General features: G+C 36.1%; 1 protein-coding gene across 1 annotated transcript in view; it reads right to left on the bottom strand.

Annotated features, from left to right (window-relative positions):
* The window catches only part of LOC144443678 (uncharacterized), a 35966-nt gene that overhangs the window by 2313 nt on the left and 14044 nt on the right, over positions 1 to 19609 (bottom strand). Inside the window, exons 6-9 of the mRNA XM_078133219.1 lie at positions 11462 to 11605; positions 10584 to 10829; positions 3651 to 3737; positions 1 to 176 (exon numbers count right to left, since the gene is read on the bottom strand). The exon at positions 1 to 176 is cut by the window's left edge and continues 4 nt beyond it. Coding sequence (XP_077989345.1) covers positions 1 to 176; positions 3651 to 3737; positions 10584 to 10829; positions 11462 to 11605 — 653 coding nt within the window. The remainder of the gene's footprint in view (positions 177 to 3650; positions 3738 to 10583; positions 10830 to 11461; positions 11606 to 19609) is intronic.

Below are 19609 nucleotides of genomic sequence, written 5' to 3'. Positions count from 1 at the left end.
AGTATCAAACTTCTTTATTAATTCTTCCACATCAGATTCGCTCGGATTCTGACCAAGTGATTTCAAAACATTTCCCAATTCTTTTGAGTCAATCTTTCCATTTCCGTCTACGTCGAACTTGCCAAATGCTCTTTTCAATCCTATAAATAAAATTCGGGCATCGACAATAAGCCTCACTGTGACCACAATGACACAATCTTTAACCGATCAATGCACAATTTGTGAGTATAGTGTCACATACACAAATCCTAATCATATTTCAGTATTATTTTAGCAGGATACACTTTATTTTGTTGTATTTTTTATTTGTCAAAGATTTTGTTTATCTCATACATAGTTTTGTGCCCAATAAATTAAAATATACTGTACTGTACTTCACTGAACTGTATACTGTACTGCACTACACTACACTACACATCACATAACCATTTTTATCGGCAATAAAACATATAAATGCAAAGAAATAAATAAACAAACAAACAAACAAAAAACAACCACCATGATTTAACAAAAAGCTTCTAGTGTCGTACGTGAATCCTCCGTGACTCTGATACCCTTGTGGATGGTAAACGAGTGTAGCAGAGTCACAGATACAGTGAGGAGACAGGTTACGTTAGTTTTGGTACACTGATCATAATACCATTCCTATCAAAAAGTTACTTTCATTTGATATCAGTAGTATAGCAGTATAAATAAATATAGTTTAATGCGCATGCGTGAATTCCTAGTTGAGTTTTGGTATTGGGGTTCTAGGGATAATATTAGCCAACTCATCACCTTGTGCACAGGAAAAAAAGTGTCAATTTACATGTAAAATCATTCAAACTGTGCTCACATCCTCAAGTCCTATACTACTAATATCAAATACACATGTTGTAAAAGCAACGAATACAACTTATGCAAGTTAGATCAAATCATTTAAAATACATATGGGTATATTATACTTACTATAGACAAGTCTCTCGGATAGTTGATCTGCCTATTTGTAGAAGAAAGGAAAGAGAAAATGAACATGGGGAGATTTGTTTATATTTTCCAAGAAATGAGAGCTTTATATCGAGCTTAGAGCCTTCTCAGTTTCTCCGGCCTGGGGGTTCAGTGGATTTTTCCATCGGGCCAAAGAAAAGGCGCTGACACCCCCCTCTGTAAAACCGAAAACAGGAGGACCCCCTCCCCTTATCCAGGCTCCCTTATCACTTAATTCTAAAACATGATGACCCCCCTTCCCCCGAATATCTTATTTACATGACATGTATTTGATCGTGACCCAGAGTGCACGAGTGGACTGCTTGTCGAATGACTAAATACCTTTAATTATAAGATGGCATCGTACTAGTCACCGACTGCACAGGGTAAATATATTCAAAAAGGAGTTTAATAATAGCATCTTGACAGTAAAAGTTAGAGATGGGAAGCTTGAGATGGGAATATGCAGAGGTGGGTTCCAGAAGCTCTGGGTTTTTGGGACACTTATAAGACAATTTTAGGCTATTCAGACCAGTTTGGGCAATAATTTCCAAGCTTTACATGACAGCAGCAACACGAATGCAAAAAGTGACTACATGGTTGAAATATATATATATATAGAGAGAGAGAGAGAGAGAGAGAGAGAGAGAGAGAGAGAGAGAGAGAGAGAGAGAGAGAGAGAGAGAGAGAGAGAGAGAGAGAGAGAATGTTTTATAGTATCATGACAGTAAGGGGTTGTTGCTGCCATAATTGTAGCGTTTGATGTGATTTTGATGGCTTTTTCGTCTGTTTTCGTGTGTCTTTTTTTCGTTCCGACGTTTAACCCGAATCAAACGCTAAAATTCCTCTAACGCAAACGCAAATAGACGGAACCGATTCAGATCTGAATCGCAAAGTTGGGCTAACTTTTCAGCTAAATTACGCCTTACCTGTCAAAATATTGGACATTTCCTAACACCAACATTAATTACGGAACCTTCGAGACCCAAAACGTGTTCAGAGGTACCCCAATTCCGTCAAAATCGGCAAATGTAGCAACGCATGCATTTTGAAACTGGCAGTCCGCTGACACCTCGCCCATAAACTCACAGAAGAGGTAAACATGAATATACAGAACACCTTTATTTTCAGTCTCTTTGTGAATTCTACACTCCGGGTTAGGGAGCCTTCAGTATTTACAGGGGGTGCGGGCATTAGGGGGTCACAAATCCCATATTGCTGCTACTGTTAGGGTTAGGGTTAGGTACCCATGATATCAGCCTATATCAAATAAATTGCTGCCGACAATCAATGTAATGAATAAATTGCCAGCCGTGGCGTGTATATGAGAAGGAGAGTGGGTCCCACAGGTGTAAAGCGGAACATTTTGTAAGATACTATGGACAGTGTTCTGCAGAACATGGCCTCTGTCCCGACAAAGCTGGGAGTGTGCCAATCTACTAATAATCATTAGTTATGGCCTTCAGCTCAGCCGATGAGATCCAATCACAAGTATTTATTAATGTAGTGCCTTCAATTCACACACATCCACATGACGGTAGAAATGGGAAATAACCCAATGCCTTTAAAAACTTTAAAATTGGTGGCAGCCGTGGGATCAAATTCTTAACAATAACTCTACGACTTAAGTCCTTTTACATTTCTGACAGTATTTTAACCCACATTTTGAACTACTTTAACACAGGGAGAGTGAGGGTCATGTTTTAGAGAAAGAAATTTGAAGGCGGGCCACTTTTTTGCACGATTGAGTCGGGGGAAAGTCACTTTTTACGCAACAACACAACCCTGGTTGCCACCGGCCTTCCCCCTTGTAATTACTGACGGCTCCTTTACAGTTGATTATGTTAGTATCCACGAACACTAGTATGTATTCTAGGTAAATTCGGTATTAGTGAAGATGAGAGTGAGGACGCGAAATAATCAGATTCAGTTAGGAAAAAGGTTACTCACCATACTGTATACTTATAGAACTGTAGCGAGAAATGCCGAGTTATGAATTTGCAGGGGTGACTGTTAGACGTCGCCAAAGAGTTGCTCGAACGTTGTTCTGAGCTCGAGATGTGTGAGGTGTGGCTTTTAAAGTCAACGTGGCCGCACTAATTAATTATGCTTACCAGCCTTTTGTGTTCATAACCTTGAGTTATGCTCGTCGTGTGGTAACATGTATAATGATAGTGTGGTAACGTGTATATGGAAATGAGTGGACCCTTATTAAAGGGAACGTCTAGTCTCTAGGAAAGAAAGGACATTTTCATTTTTTGTGGACAGTAATTTCATAATTTCAAATCACACAATTATCGCCCAGTTGCAAAGAAACACCAAATTGAAACTCTGTTGCACCGCTAATTGTTCTTTCCGTGATACACCGTTGCATTATGGGTCTTAGCATACATAAATATTCATTTGATGCACACTGAATATTTACGATTCTTAAGCGCTTATTTCCTTCAGATAAATAGCCAGTCAATTATGCTCTTGGGAATCATGAATATTGATTTCAATTTGATTTATTCACAAGAATAAAGTGTATATATATATTTCTACTTTTGTTAATATAATTTCTTTACATTCTTCTCTTTCTATTTATTGTGCAGTGACACACTTGTGTTTTTTCCTTTAATATTTTACTTTACCAGGGCCACAGACTCGACTAGTTCAGATCGAACTCATTCTGTGGTCCTCACCAGGTGCATTACCGTGATAATTTCCTTTAAATGCACCTGGTGAGGACCACAGAATGAGTTCGATCTGAACTAGTCGAGTCTGTGGACCTGGTAAAGTAAAATATTAAAGAAAAAACACAAGTGTGTCACTGCACAATAAATAGAAAGAGAAGAATGTAAAGAAATTATGTTAACAAAAGTAGAAATAAATAAACTAATTAATATTATATAATAATGAATGTATAGTATTTACAGAATGCACAGTATTTACACGTATTTACATTTTACAAAAACATTTAAAATCGATACCAGGTTGAAGATCATACGAGTTATTGAGGTGAACGTTTAAAGTTGCTTTGAAACTGTCTCTACGATACGAATTATGTATTTGATGCATTTCGGTAGTGAGTTCCATTGTATTTGCTTTGTGTCAGGTTAACTTTAGGCACTGTGTAAAAATTGTCATATGTAGCAAAACGGTTAGGATAGGAATGGTGAACTGTATCTAGATTACCGCCTATATCATGAGTAGTAAAACGGTTAGGATAGGAATGGGGAACTGCGTCTAGATTATGGTCTATATCGTGCGCAAATTGATTATTTAGTAAGTAAAAAGTAAAAAGGTAGGCGTGAAATCTACAAATTAAAGTTTGTGAATGGGTAAAATACCTAGCTGCTCAAATAAAGGATAGGTATGGGCACGAAAGTGTGAGAACGTATTTAGAAGGGTAATTTTCTTTTGTAATAAATATAACGTACGGCTCCAGGAAAGAAGTGAACGTATTTCACCATATTTCAATACAGTAGCTTATGTGTGGAAGGATTAATGAGTTGTATAGTAACAGAAGAATAGATTTCGGAAAAAATTACTCAAATTGTGAGATAAGTCCGACCCGTTTGGTTTGTACCACTAAATGTAAATATTCCTTTAAAAATGTGAGCCAAGATTTCTATCTCTTTCTCTCGATTGGTCACTTGCTGTGTTCGACAGGTGTAAGCACAGTTTGGATTGTTTAACATTCAAATGAGCTTTATAAGGCGAGCCACACCCCATTCATGCCACTTCCAGAACGGACGCCTTGCCGTGGGTATCGTCACTCAATGTCTCTGTAGGTTCAGCCAACGTACGGAGTAAGAGTTCATGTACTAGTTATGATTCATTATATTTGTGTTACTTTTATTAGTCCTATTTAATGAATTGTTGTTCGTCTTATCACGTACCTGCTCTGAGTTGTGTAAACTTTCCTATTTCGTTTTGTATACTCATTGTAGGTTTTTCTTGTCTTCTATTGTCTACACGTTGAGTGCGAATAAAGTCTTGTTATAGAGTGAAACACGTCTCTTCGCCGCAGTTATTCAGTGACCCTCCGGTCACATAAAAATGTCAAATTGAGAAATAGAAGATTTTTCAATATAGTACATTTATAAATGCATGGCAAGTAAAGTGTCAACACGCGAAAGATTTTTAACCGGCTTTGTATTCATAACAATACTTACTGATTTGAAATTACTTCCGCTATGCGAAACATTTTCAATTTTGGCAATTTTTTTTTTTTTTGGGGGGGGAGGGCGGCTACTTCTGAGGTCTGAGGCGTAACTAATTATATAAAAAAATAGTTTCTTACTCTTAGGCCTAATAGAAAAAATTGTGTGGTTCTGAATGTACTCAAATAGGTGGGGTAGGTAGAATTTTTATTTTATTATATTTTTTTCTGTGTGAGTGTTTAGTTCATGTTTTTCCATTATTTTCCTAATGGTCTCTCTGTTTATTTATTCCTACCAGATATAGATCCATTACAGTTTTATTTTGTCTTTTTAAGTTGATGACAGTTTCCGCATCCACTATATTTGTTGTGAGATTTCATAAATTTTGAAAGGCTAAGTGGAGTCGGGTAACCGCAAACAAACAATTATTTGCTATGCCTTATCCGACATTCAACTATTGATCTCGCCCCTTAAGTACTTATATCGATCAACTTTTCTATGAAAATATATATTAAGAAGCATGTAATTTATTAGCACACAATATTAATAACAAAAAGTAGTTTGAAGCAACCTACCTAATACAACCTGTAATTTTTATACTACACCTAACTACCTACCAAAAATGTTGATGTCTGACTCATCACTGAAAGCTTTTATCAGTTTTGAAAATGAAAAATTTGTTGACCGTCTTTATTTCAAATAAATGTATCACTTCTAAAGCTTGTTCACAGGTACAAAATTAATCATATTAGCATTTTCTAGTTTGATGTAGTTGTTAAACGTGGGTGGAGTCAGGATTATGTAAATAGCTTCACTGAAGAGAATTGTAGAACAATTTAACATTCACACCAGTATGATTACAATGTAATCCCATTTCAGTGTGCAAAATAATGTTCAATGGTAGAATTTTAAGTATGTGCAACTTGTAGTGTCATGGACATTTACCCATTTATTTAGGGCATTTGCATAAGATAGACTGAGTTAGTAACATACCTTCTGAGAGCATTCTTAAATTTGTTTTTACTATTCATAGATCTTAATGGATATGGTAACTTATTCCAAATCTTATCTCCATGATAGAAAGAGAACTTATAGTCTGTGAAACTATGAGGTAAATTTCCTAAAAAGAAATCATTATAAATAATGCAACTTGGTGTTGAAATTGTTCATATATATTCAAAATATTTAGGAGCCTAAACAGAGGTTCACTTGGTGTCTGAAACGGACTAAAAGTTATAAGACTTAGTCTAACTATTTTAATTTCTTCAAAAGTTTGTGAACAGGCAGGAAAGATGTCGGGTAGTTGCTGCCCCATACCTCTAGACAGTATGAGATTTGGGGAAGAATAAGTGAATTGTACAGTAAAACCAAGATATGTTTTGAAACAAAGTGGCTAAGTTTGGCGATGAGACCAATTTTTCGACTGGTCTTAACACAGATGTTTCTAATATGGTACTTCCAAGTTAGATCTCAATTCCTAAATGTGTAACATGATCTACCTCATTTTATAATTTTAGTGTTGATTTGAATTTTCCCCAACCTTTGAAAAGACTTTTGATGGGAAGAAATAAAAAGATAATTTGTTTTTTCTTGACTAATGGTAAGCCTATTAGCAGAAAATCAAATCACTATATCACTTAATTAAGTATTTGTTTCTTTGATGTTCACATTGTCCGTAAAAGCGTGGAAAAAGTTAGAATCATCAGCAAAAAGCTTCGATTTAAAATATGAAGAACAATTAATCAGGAAGGTCGTTTTAAAGTAAAAATAAAATAGGTCCAAGAGTGGAACCCTGTGGGACTCCATGGCTAATGACATTAAGAGTAGAAGTGTGAATTACATACTGTTTCCTATTTGTTAAATAACTTTTTAAACCAATTGAGAGGGACACCCCTAAATCCATAGTGACTTAGCTTTTCTAAAAGTATGGTGTGATCGATGGTATAAAAAGCCTTAGATAAGTCAAGATAAATGCCTAGCACCACACCACCTTCATCAACTCTTTGTAGAGCTTCTTCAAGTAATTTTTCCTGAAACCATATTGATGTGAATAAATCAGTGAATATTTGTCTAAAAAAGAAATAAGCTGTCTATAAGCCATAGAGAACACTGCACTGGGGGGGGGGGGGTGTCGGCGTACCAGTGGCCAGCTCTGGTAGGGTTGTGTGGCCAGTGCTGGAAACCCCAGGACCCAGTTTAGACCCACTTCGACCAGAAATCACTACCCCATTGTAGACCTTTTCAGGTTTTTTAAAAGATTAAATTTAGACCTAAATATATTTGTCTTACGAGCAACATTTTGGGGCGATAAATGGCAGTTATGATTTGGTAGAGGACAATGGACCACATTTTAGACCAAGTAAAATTGAAACTAATGCAAAGTGGACCCCGTTTTAGATTCTTCAACTCGAAAAAAACTAGACCCTGTTTTAGACCAAAGGGCTAGAAAACGCACCCCAAGGGCGGCACATATACGTATACTCAAATGAGGTTAGTAGCCCCCGGGCATGCATTACGTATACCTTGAACAAATTAAGATCTACAACACGGAAACAAGGTTGGTATAATATGCACACCTTACTAAATGCACGTAAACTTTCTATTTCGCAAGACCCGCATATTTTGTGCGAGTATTTAAAGAAAAGCAGAACTTATTTGTTAGTTAACGTGGGATGCAGTGGAATGGTGGTAGCGTGATACAGTCTTCTTGGCATATGTGTAGTTGAAAGTAGCAGAAATGTTACTTTTTAGAAGAGTTTTATGTTAAAATGAAAATAATTACTAAGTAATATAAAATGTCAATTAAGCTGTTATCTCATATACAGTTTATGCAAGCCTCTCTAACCTTACAATTTGTGTTCTGGTATCGTTACAACAGTTGACTGTATAGTAGGGATTTCCGCCACATTTGTACATGGCCAATGAATTACATCATCAGATATAGATCATTTATAAGTTATATCTTAATTCAAGGTGTACATTACGATTTGTGTTCAATCATATTTTCAAGTGATGGTCAAGTGTGCCTCTGAATACTGCGAATACCTTTTAAATATGGCAATATCTGTGATAAATTGATAAAGGCCAGGGTTTCAATCCCAGGTTCACTCATTAGTGTTATCTTATTAGTGGAGCCATTAGGATAACTTTTTTTTTGTTCAAGACCAACTTTTTTTCTATAGCTTTGAAAAACTGCTTTACAGCTAAATATTGATCCAAATTCAAACTGGACCTTGAATAGATATGCCTTTTCATATATTTTTAGGAAAAAGCAAAAAGCAAAATGATTGCAAACTCCAGTAAACCATGGTTCAGTGTGAATCAGCTGAGTAGTGTTCGTGAAGTACAATGGATTGTAATTCAATCAAAGATTGTTTAGTTTGGCCACTAGAGGCGCTATTCAGAAGCAGCTTTCAGAAGTGAGGACCATATCTATAACTATCTAGAAGTTCTACTGGTGTTGCCTGTCTGTTAACCATATTTTATGGCTCTATCAAATTTTAATTCAAATATGTGTAATATAGTAAAATAAATAGTAGATATTGAAACGAAGTGTCTGGTTTACAGGAGAACTTCTTGATCAAAAAATGACAAGAAAAAAAAATAACCCGAGAATATACTTAAAACAATCTTAAAAAGTAAATGATATCATTTGATTGAATCACAGTATGGGGAGTTTGAGATTGATCAAATTGTGTTGTAGTAGATTATGGCAGTCAAGATTTGGTGAAGTGTTTGAGTGAGAAACTCAACAAGTCTAACTTGTCCCAGATGTAGTGTTTTCTGTAAGGACAGGAAAGCAAGCCTTTTGATTTCTGTTCTAACGAGCATTATCTGTACAGACAAATGTCATGCAGTCAAATGTCATGCAGTATTTTGTTCGATTTCATGTCCACAAACATACACAGACAACATAATCTTCACTTAAGGAAAGTAAAAATTACGTGGCATAAAGGAAAGCCCTTCTGTTGACATGCAATGCATTGATTTCCTATGCTCCTCTTTACAAACAGAGTTTTATAGAGCCGACATCAGCCGCAATCAATTCACACAATGTCACTCAAACAAGAAAACACAACTCGCCTGCTCATGTGAAAGAAAGTTTGATTTATTTATTTATTCATTACGTAAGTTACCATGGATATCAAAACAATGAGATGAAAATACATGCACCAGAAATTGTTAAAAGTGAGAGTAGGACTCAATTTATAAGACCATGCCCCTTGTTATAGCAACCCAAAAATGCTTTTATGCAAAAAACACCATCGATATCCAATTCGACATTTGGCGATTGTTGTTTAGTCTTTCTTGACATTTGAATAAAACAACTGTACGAATTCTGTGAAAAGAAGGTAAAGAAAAATTGTTGTTATGAATGATACAATATTACAATTGACTTATGACTTTAAATTAGATACGTAGCATACATACATCCAGACAAATGGGCAGAAAAAATGAACATAGACAGACCAAACAATTCTTGTGTATACTCCTTTTCTTCAATACTACTTGTAAACACGATTTAAAAGAAATTGGCAATATGTAAACACTAGAATATGTCTGTGATAGGCAGGAATTGGCTTGATTTTGATAATTGATCCTGAAGGTCAAGGTCTCAAAAGATAGTTTCCCTCTGATAACATTGGGCTAGAAACGTGAATGGCGTCTCTATGTATTAGTTTTTGAGTTATGCAGTAAATAATGATTTTTAACTACAAATATGGCTGCCATTCTGTAATAAAATAAAAGTGACATTAGCACCAAACATAATGCTTGTGTATAATTCTTTTCAGTACCTGTAAATATGGTTTAAAAGAAATTGGCAATATGTAAATAGTACAGTATTGTTTGTGAAAGGCAGGAATTGGCTTGATTTTGAAAATTGACCCTGAAGGAAAAAATCAGAGTCCCCAAAGATAGCTTGCATCTGATAATATGAGGGTAGACACTTGAATGGAGTGTCTGTGTATTACAGTTTTTGGGTTATGCAACAAATATTGATTTTTAACTACAAATATGGCTGCCATTCGGTCAAATTTGCCTATATCAAAACAACAAATTAACGTGCATATGCACAGGATATTATTTGATGTTTACTGAAAGTTTGATTGAAATGGGCCCATGCATATTTGAGATAGAGGTGGACACATACGGGTGGACACATACGGATGGACGGTCATACGGACCGACCGACACATTGGACCCAACATAGTAACCCCCTCGGCTTCGCTGTTGAAGCTAATAAGAAAGTTAACATGAAGTTACTTATGCCTTCCAATCATTTTCGAGAGCTTTACACAAACCTGTTACTGCAGCGAGGATTCTAGCAACAAGGCAGAACCAGAACACAAAGATGCTCTATTGGTGAATGAAAAGTGAGAAAATAATGAAAGCTATGGCATGTATCACCAAATCAGATCAAGCAGCCAAAACTTTCAAGAGTAAGTATGTGATCTGGGCATTACGTACCTTCGTATTGAATTTTCCCATCGCCATCTTTGTCCGTCATTGTCATCCTCTTCTCAAGTCTTTCGTCTGACAATGGTCTACCAAGAAGAGTGTACATGACATGACGAAACTCGTTAGCTGTGATATAGCCACTACCATCAACATCAAAGACTTTGAATGCTTCACGAACATCTTCTTTGCACTGTGGAACTTTCACAATTGGTGTTAAAACTGTTATGAATTCTTCAAATTCCACTGTCCCACTTCCTGTTAAAGTTGAGAAATAAACGTTTTTGTAAACGTAGTCGCATACAGAAAATGACCTACAATTTTGCACACTATTTATACTCAGTGTAATGTGTTTATGATTTCAGTGCAGTTTATAAAACTTGCCATGAAAACAATGTAAAAGAAACATTTTACATGAAATTCCACACATATTGATCAGTTTATTAACATATTGTTGATTTGTGAAACCTAGCAACAACCATATTAGATGGGTGAATGGTTAGAGTGACCGGCTTGGTTCGAGCCCTGACGCTGCCTGTTTCTGAGTGGCTAAAGTCCTTGGGCAAGATTTGAACCACGACTGTGCTTCAGTCAACCCAGCTGTACCACCTGGTCGGATGTAGGTTGCAATTTGAAGGCTTTAATCCTATGCGCTGAAATGGCTGCAATGGATTGTATGCTCCCTGGGATATGCTATAAGAACCCAACATTATTACTGGTATTAAAGAAAGACATTCTGTGCATACACACTGCATTCATGCATTGCACATAAATACTGTGATACATACGGTACACATATACATACACATATACTCACAGGCAGACACAAACAGTTGAGACGGATCAAAGGAAATAAGGAACAATATATAATAGATTTTTTGAGTTCTCACCATCAGTATCAAGCTTCTTTATTAATTCTTCCACATCAGCTTCGCTCGGATTCTGACCAAGTGACCTCAAAACATTTCCCAATTCTTTTGAGTCAATCTTTCCATTTCCATCTACGTCGAACTTGTCAAATGATGCTTTCAATCCTGTTAATACAATTCAGACATTAACAATCATTTAACCTCACTCTGACCATAATGACACAATCTTTAACCGATCAATGCACAATTTGTGAGTACAGTGTCACATACACAATCATATCCTAAATCCTAATCATATTTCCCTATTATTCAGGTTACACTTTATTTTGTTGTAGTTGTATTTTTTTTATTTGTCATAGATTATGTTTATCTCATACATTGTTTTATAAAATAAAATATACTGTACTGTACTGTTCTGTACTGTACTGTTCTGTACTGTACTTCACTGAACTGTATACTATACTGTACTGTACTACACTACACTACACTACACTACACATGATTAAGTATGTTTACATTTTATTGGTAATTAAACATATAAATGCAAATAAATAAATAAATAAACAAACAAACAATCAAACAAAACCCAACTACCATGATTTTGAAGATGTTCCATAAACGAGACAGTTTTACAAAAAGCTTCTAGTGTCGTACGTGAATCATCCGTGACTCTGATACCCTTGTGGATGGTAAACGAGTGTAGCAGAGTCACAGATACAGTGAGTAGCTAGGTTACGTAAGTTTTTGTACACTGATCATAATAGTTTAATACCGTTCCCATCAAAAAAGTAACTTTCATTTCGTTTCATTAGCATAAATTTGCATAACAATACAATTAATATGTGTGAACATAGGTTGGATCGATTTTAAAACGACATTTTTTCTCTGTACAAAAGGGGATGAGGTGTTTTAATATCCCTTGAACCCCAACACCAAAACTCATCTAGGAATTCACGCATGCGCATTAAACTTGTATTTATTTAAATGATCACAGACAGTGTTAGCACAGTTTTGGATCGATTTTGGAATGACATAAATATTAAAAAGAATGTTATCAAAAAACCATGATACAATATGTAATAGTAAACAGATGCAATTAGGAGTATGAACCATTAGTTAGGCAGTTATGAAAATTAACAAAATGTCATTGAGTTGTTTTGATGATAAAAGACATTTACTGGATGATGGCATAACGTCAGTGGCATATTGTCATTATAAAAAATTGATTGAAACATGTTGTTCTTGTACACGAAACGTAGGGAGTTAGAAGAAGGAAATGGTATTGTAAAAAAATATTGTGAGAAAAGATTTTGCCTAGCAGATGGTTATTGCGAATAAACTTTCCTATGTATTAAAAATATATAAGAAAAAATTATGTATTTGGGATTCTAGCCACCTCATCACGTTTCGTATACTTTAATATGTCGTTCCACAATCGATCCGAACTGTGCTAACACAGTCCATAATTGTAATCACTTAAAAAAGTAAAAGTTTAATGCGCATGCGTGAATTCCTAGATGAGTTTTAGTAATGTTTTAGTATTAGCACAGACCACTAAAAGAGGTATTAGCCAACTTATCACCTTGTGCACAGGAAAAAAAAGTGTCACTTTAAAATCGACCCAAACTGTACTCACACCCTCAAGTCACATACTACTAATACCAAATCAAATCGATCCAAACTGTGCTCACACCCTCGACTCCAAGTCCAATATTAATACTATTACGTTGTAAAAGCAACGAATACAACTAATGCAAGCTAGATCAAATCATTTAAAGTACATCATGATGTGATGAGAGGGGTATATTATACTTACTATTGACCTTTCCCTGGGATAGTTGATCTGCCTATTTGTAGAAGAAAGGAAAGAGAGAAAATGAAAACGAGAGATTTGTTTATATTTTCCGAGAATTGACAGCTTTATATCGATCTTAGGTCCTTCTCAATTTCTCCTGCCTTGGGGTTCGGTGTTTTTTCCATCGGGCCAAAGAAAAGGCGCTGACACCCCCTCTGTAAAACCGAAAACAGGCGGACCCCCTCCCCTTATTACTTAATTCTAAAACATGATGACACCCCCTCCCCAAATATGTTATTTACATTACAGGTATTTGATCGTGACCCAGAGTGCACGAGTGGACTGCTTTTCGAATGACTAAATACTTTATAAGACGGCATCGTACTAGTCACCGACTGCACAGGGTAAATATATCCGGTCCTAGAAGCTCTGGTTTTTTTTGACACTTATAAGACAATATTAAGGTTATTCAGACCAGATTGGACAATAATTTCCAAGCTTTACATGACAGCACCAACACGAATGCAAAAAGTGACTACACGGCTGAAATATTGAGAGAGAGAAAATGTTTAATAGTATCATGACAGTAAGAGGTTGTTGCTGCCATAATTGTAGCGTTTGATGTGATTTTGAGGGCTTTTTCGTCTGTTTTCGTGCTTTTTTTTCGTTCCGACGTTTAACCAAGGGCATGAGGCAACAATTCTGGTGTCTATCAACAATTGAATAACATGAATAAAGACAATATCAAAAAGTTCCGTCAAGTTTATAATTACTTCATTATCTTGAATCAATAATTAATATCTAATTAAAATACACAGAAAAATACATACAGTAACTTGAAACGCGCTGAAATATAAATAGAATACGGCGGACTGGGGACGTAACATGCGTAATGCATGTCTCGTCTAACGTGTGTGGAGTGTACCGATTGTGTAGCGCCCCCAACGGTCATATAAATTATCTGTCTTGTCGCGAGCTCGCGATCGCGAGCTCGAATGATTCGAATCTTTGCAACCGTCCATAAAAGTACTGGATGTTGAAAATTCCATATGCACGAGCTCGACATTTGCTCAATTTGCTCAATTTGCTCAATTGCTAAAAAAGGAAGGGTAGGACACTCCGGTGTTCTTTTTCGTCGTAAGATTGAAACCACATCGCCCTCGTTCACGGACGCTTTCTGTTTCGGGCAAACTTACGAGTATTTGTTTACGCAGTCAAATGATCTTGTCACGTTTTCTCTTTCATTCAAAGGTATATTTTGAAGAGACACAGATATGACGACTAATGTTTAATGATTATTTTTACGTAATTTTATGAAAATAATATAGACCGGAATCGACTGTGTGTTCGAGCCTACCGTAACTCTACGGCATCAAATATTGATTAAACCAAGATATTATCAATTGTGTTTTTGTTTATATCCCTCGCAAAAGACGCACCGTTTCGGAGCTTCAGTTCATATAATATGCTGTTTCGGCAATCTGTTTTACTGTCCCGCAAACGCCACAATGTACTGAAACATGCGAAATATATACCTCACCACAAGAGGGCAGCAGGTGGTATCGAGCTTCGAGCGAAAATTCATGGGTCACATGTTCGAATTGAAGCGTCCTGATTGGTTTATTCGATGTCGTGTCCTACCCCTCTGTATTACAAGTTTAAGCAAGGAATGCGTCGAGCTCGAGCACGGCAAGCAGCGCGTCACGCATCGAAGCGTCAGCTGTTGCGAGCGAACTAAGCGTCGATTTTGCATGCACCATGATCATGTTCCATTAAATCATTACAGACAAAATCTATCCATATAGTTTCTTTTCCTTTATTCTTTTTTGGAGTCTTCCATATTTATATAAACTTTTTCTGCGATTGTTAAAAATGTTTCATTTTTTAAAAGACCGGAAAGTGTACAAGTACATGTATACCCAAAATAACAAATATGTGTAGACGTGTATAATGAGTTTATTAAAATAAACTACAAATAAAGAAGTAAGTATGTAAATGTGACTCATAGCTAACTTGGGCCTTTATTATCTGGATATCATTATCATTTTTGGGTTTCACCAGAATTGTTGCCTCATGCCCCTGGTTTAACCCGAATCAAATGCTAAAATTCCTCTAACGCAGAATTTTGATACTGGCAGTACGCTGACACCTCGCCCATAAACTCACAGAAGAGGTAAACATGAATATACAGAACACCTTTATTTTCAGTCTCTTTGTGAATTCTACACTCCGGGTTAGGGAGCCTTCAGTATTTACAGAGAGTGTGCATTAGGGGGTCCCTTTTTACAAATGAGCTATCGGGGAGTATTTTAGAAGTGGGATTAAGGGGCGGGACATATTTTACTTTGACCATTGCATTGCCTAACATTGCATTTTCTTGTTTTTTTTGTCATCCCATCGCTGCCACCACTTCCAAATCCCATTGCTGCTACGGTTAGGGTTAGGGTTAGGTACTCATGATATCAGCCTATATCAAATAAATTGCTGCCGACAATCAATGTAATGAATAAATTGCCAGCCGTGGCGTGTATATGAGAAGGAGAGTGGGTCTCACAGGTGTAAAGCGGAACATTTTGTAAGATACTATGGACAATGTTATGGAGAACATGACCTCAGTCCCGACAAAGCCGGGAGTGTGCCAATCTACTAATAATCATTAGTTATGGTCTTCAGCTCAGCCAATGAGATCCAAACACAAGTATTTATTAATGTAGTGCCTTAAATTCACACACATCCACATGACGGTAGAAATGGGAAATAACCCAATGCCTTTAAAAACTTTAAAATTGGTGGCAGCCGTGGGATCAAATTCTTACCAATAACGCTACAACTTAAGTCCTTTTACATTTCTGACAGTATTTTAACCCACATTTTGAACTACTTTAACACAGGGAGAGCGAGGGTCATGTTTTTAGAGAAAGAAATTTGAAGGCGGGCCACTTTTTTGCACGATGGAGTCGGGGGAAAGTCACTTTTTATGCAACAACACAACCCTGGTTGCCACCGGCCTTCCCCCTTGTAATTACTGACGGCTCCTTTACAGTTGATTATGTTAGTATCCACGAACACTAGTATGTATTCTAGGTAAATTCGGTATTAGTGAAGATGAGAGTGAGGACGCGAAATAATCAGATTCAGTTAGGAAAAAGGTTACTCACCATACTGTATACTTATAGAACTGTAGCGAGAAATGCCGAGTTATGAATTTGCAGGGGTGACTGTTAGACGTCGCCAAAGAGTTGCTCGAACGTTGTTCTGAGCTCGAGATGTGTGAGGTGTGGCTTTTAAAGTCAACGTGGCCGCACTAATTAATTATGCTTACCAGCCTTTTGTGTTCATAACCTTGAGTTATGCTCGTCGTGTGGTAACATGTATAATGATAGTGTGGTAACGTGTATATGGAAATGAGTGGACCCTTATTAAAGGGAACGTCTAGTCTCTAGGAAAGAAAGGACATTTTCATTTTTTGTGGACAGTAATTTCATAATTTCAAATCACACAATTATCGCCCAGTTGCAAAGAAACACCAAATTGAAACTCTGTTGCACCGCTAATTGTTCTTTCCGTGATACACCGTTGCATTATGGGTCTTAGCATACATAAATATTCATTTGATGCACACTGAATATTTACGATTCTTAAGCGCTTATTTCCTTCAGATAAATAGCCAGTCAATTATGCTCTTGGGAATCATGAATATTGATTTCAATTTGATTTATTCACAAGAATAAAGTGTATATATATATTTCTACTTTTGTTAATATAATTTCTTTACATTCTTCTCTTTCTATTTATTGTGCAGTGACACACTTGTGTTTTTTCCTTTAATATTTTACTTTACCAGGGCCACAGACTCGACTAGTTCAGATCGAACTCATTCTGTGGTCCTCACCAGGTGCATTACCGTGATAATTTCCTTTAAATGCACCTGGTGAGGACCACAGAATGAGTTCGATCTGAACTAGTCGAGTCTGTGGCCCTGGTAAAGTAAAATATTAAAGAAAAAACACAAGTGTGTCACTGCACAATAAATAGAAAGAGAAGAATGTAAAGAAATTATGTTAACAAAAGTAGAAATAAATAAACTAATTAATATTATATAATAATGAATGTATAGTATTTACAGAATGCACAGTATTTACACGTATTTACATTTTACAAAAACATTTAAAATCGATACCAGGTTGAAGATCATACGAGTTATTGAGGTGAACGTTTAAAGTTGCTTTGAAACTGTCTCTACGATACGAATTATGTATTTGATGCATTTCGGTAGTGAGTTCCATTGTATTTGCTTTGTGTCAGGTTAACTTTAGGCACTGTGTAAAAATTGTCATATGTAGCAAAACGGTTAGGATAGGAATGGTGAACTGTATCTAGATTACCGCCTATATCATGAGTAGTAAAACGGTTAGGATAGGAATGGGGAACTGCATCTAGATTATGGTCTATATCGTGCGCAAATTGATTATTTAGTAAGTAAAAAGTAAAAAGGTAGGCGTGAAATCTACAAATTAAAGTTTGTGAATGGGTAAAATACCTAGCTGCTCAAATAAAGGATAGGTATGGGCACGAAAGTGTGAGAACGTATTTAGAAGGGTAATTTTCTTTTGTAATAAATATAACGTACGGCTCCAGGAAAGAAGTGAACGTATTTCACCATATTTCAATACAGTAGCTTATGTGTGGAAGGATTAATGAGTTGTATAGTAACAGAAGAATAGATTTCGGAAAAAATTACTCAAATTGTGAGATAAGTCCGACCCGTTTGGTTTGTACCACTAAATGTAAATATTCCTTTAAAAATGTGAGCCAAGATTTCTATCTCTTTCTCTCGATTGGTCACTTGCTGTGTTCGACAGGTGTAAGCACAGTTTGGATTGTTTAACATTCAAATGAGCTTTATAAGGCGAGCCACACCCCATTCATGCCACTTCCAGAACGGGCGCCTTGCCGTGGGTAGCGTCTCTCAATGTCTCTCTCGGTTCAGCCAACGTACGGAGTAAGAGTTCATGTACTAGTTATGATTCATTATATTTGTGTTACTTTTATTAGTCCTATTTAATGAATTGTTGTTCGTCTTATCACGTACCTGCTCTGAGTTGTGTAAACTTTCCTATTTCGTTTTGTATACTCATTGTAGGTTTTTCTTGTCTTCTATTGTCTACACGTTGAGTGCGAATAAAGTCTTGTTATAGAGTGAAACACGTCTCTTCGCCGCAGTTATTCAGTGACCCTCCGGTCACATAAAAAATGTCAAATTGAGAAATAGAAGATTTTTCAATATAGTACATTTATAAATGCATGGCAAGTAAAGTGTCAACACGCGAAAGATTTTTAACCGGCTTTGTATTCATAACAATACTTACTGATTTGAAATTACTTCCGCTATGCGAAACATTTTCAATTTTGGCAATTTTTTTTTTTTTTTTTTTTTTTTGGGGGGGGGGGGGGCGGCTACTTCTGAGGTCTGAGGCGTAACTAATTATATAAAAAAATAGTTTCTTACTCTTAGGCCTAATAGAAAAAATTGTGTGGTTCTGAATGTACTCAAATAGGTGGGGTAGGTAGAATTTTTATTTTATTATATTTTTTTCTGTGTGAGTGTTTAGTTCATGTTTTTCCATTATTTTCCTAATGGTCTCTCTGTTTATTTATTCCTACCAGATATAGATCCATTACAGTTTTATTTTGTCTTTTTAAGTTGATGACAGTTTCCGCATCCACTATATTTGTTGTGAGATTTCATAAATTTTGAAAGGCTAAGTGGAGTCGGGTAACCGCAAACAAACAATTATTTGCTATGCCTTATCCGACATTCAACTATTGATCTCGCCCCTTAAGTACTTATATCGATCAACTTTTCTATGAAAATATATATTAAGAAGCATGTAATTTATTAGCACACAATATTAATCACTAACAAAAAGTAGTTTGAAGCAACCTACCTATTACAACCTGTAATGTTTATACTACACCTAACTACCTACCAAAACTGTTGCTGTCTGACTCATCACTGAAAGCTTTTAGCAGTTTTGAAAATGAAACATTTGGTCTTTATTTCAAATAAATGTATCTCTTCTAAAGCTTCTTCAAGGGTACAAAATTAATCATATTAGCATTTTCTAGTTTGATGTAGTTGTTAAACGTGGGTGGAGTCAGGACTATGTAAATAGCTTCACTGAAGAGAATTGTGGAACAATTTAACATTCACACCAGTATGATTACAATGTAATCCCATTTCAGTGTGCAAAATAATGTTCAATGGTAGAATTTTAAGTATGTGCAACTTGTAGTGTCATGGATATTTACCCATTTATTTAGGGCATTTGCATAAGATAGACTGAGTTAGTAACATACCTTCTGAGAGCATT

Source organism: Glandiceps talaboti, chromosome 12 (assembly GCF_964340395.1).
Source record: "Glandiceps talaboti chromosome 12, keGlaTala1.1, whole genome shotgun sequence".
Taxonomy (NCBI): domain Eukaryota; kingdom Metazoa; phylum Hemichordata; class Enteropneusta; family Spengelidae; genus Glandiceps; species Glandiceps talaboti.
This window is presented reverse-complemented; position numbering and strand designations above follow the sequence as displayed.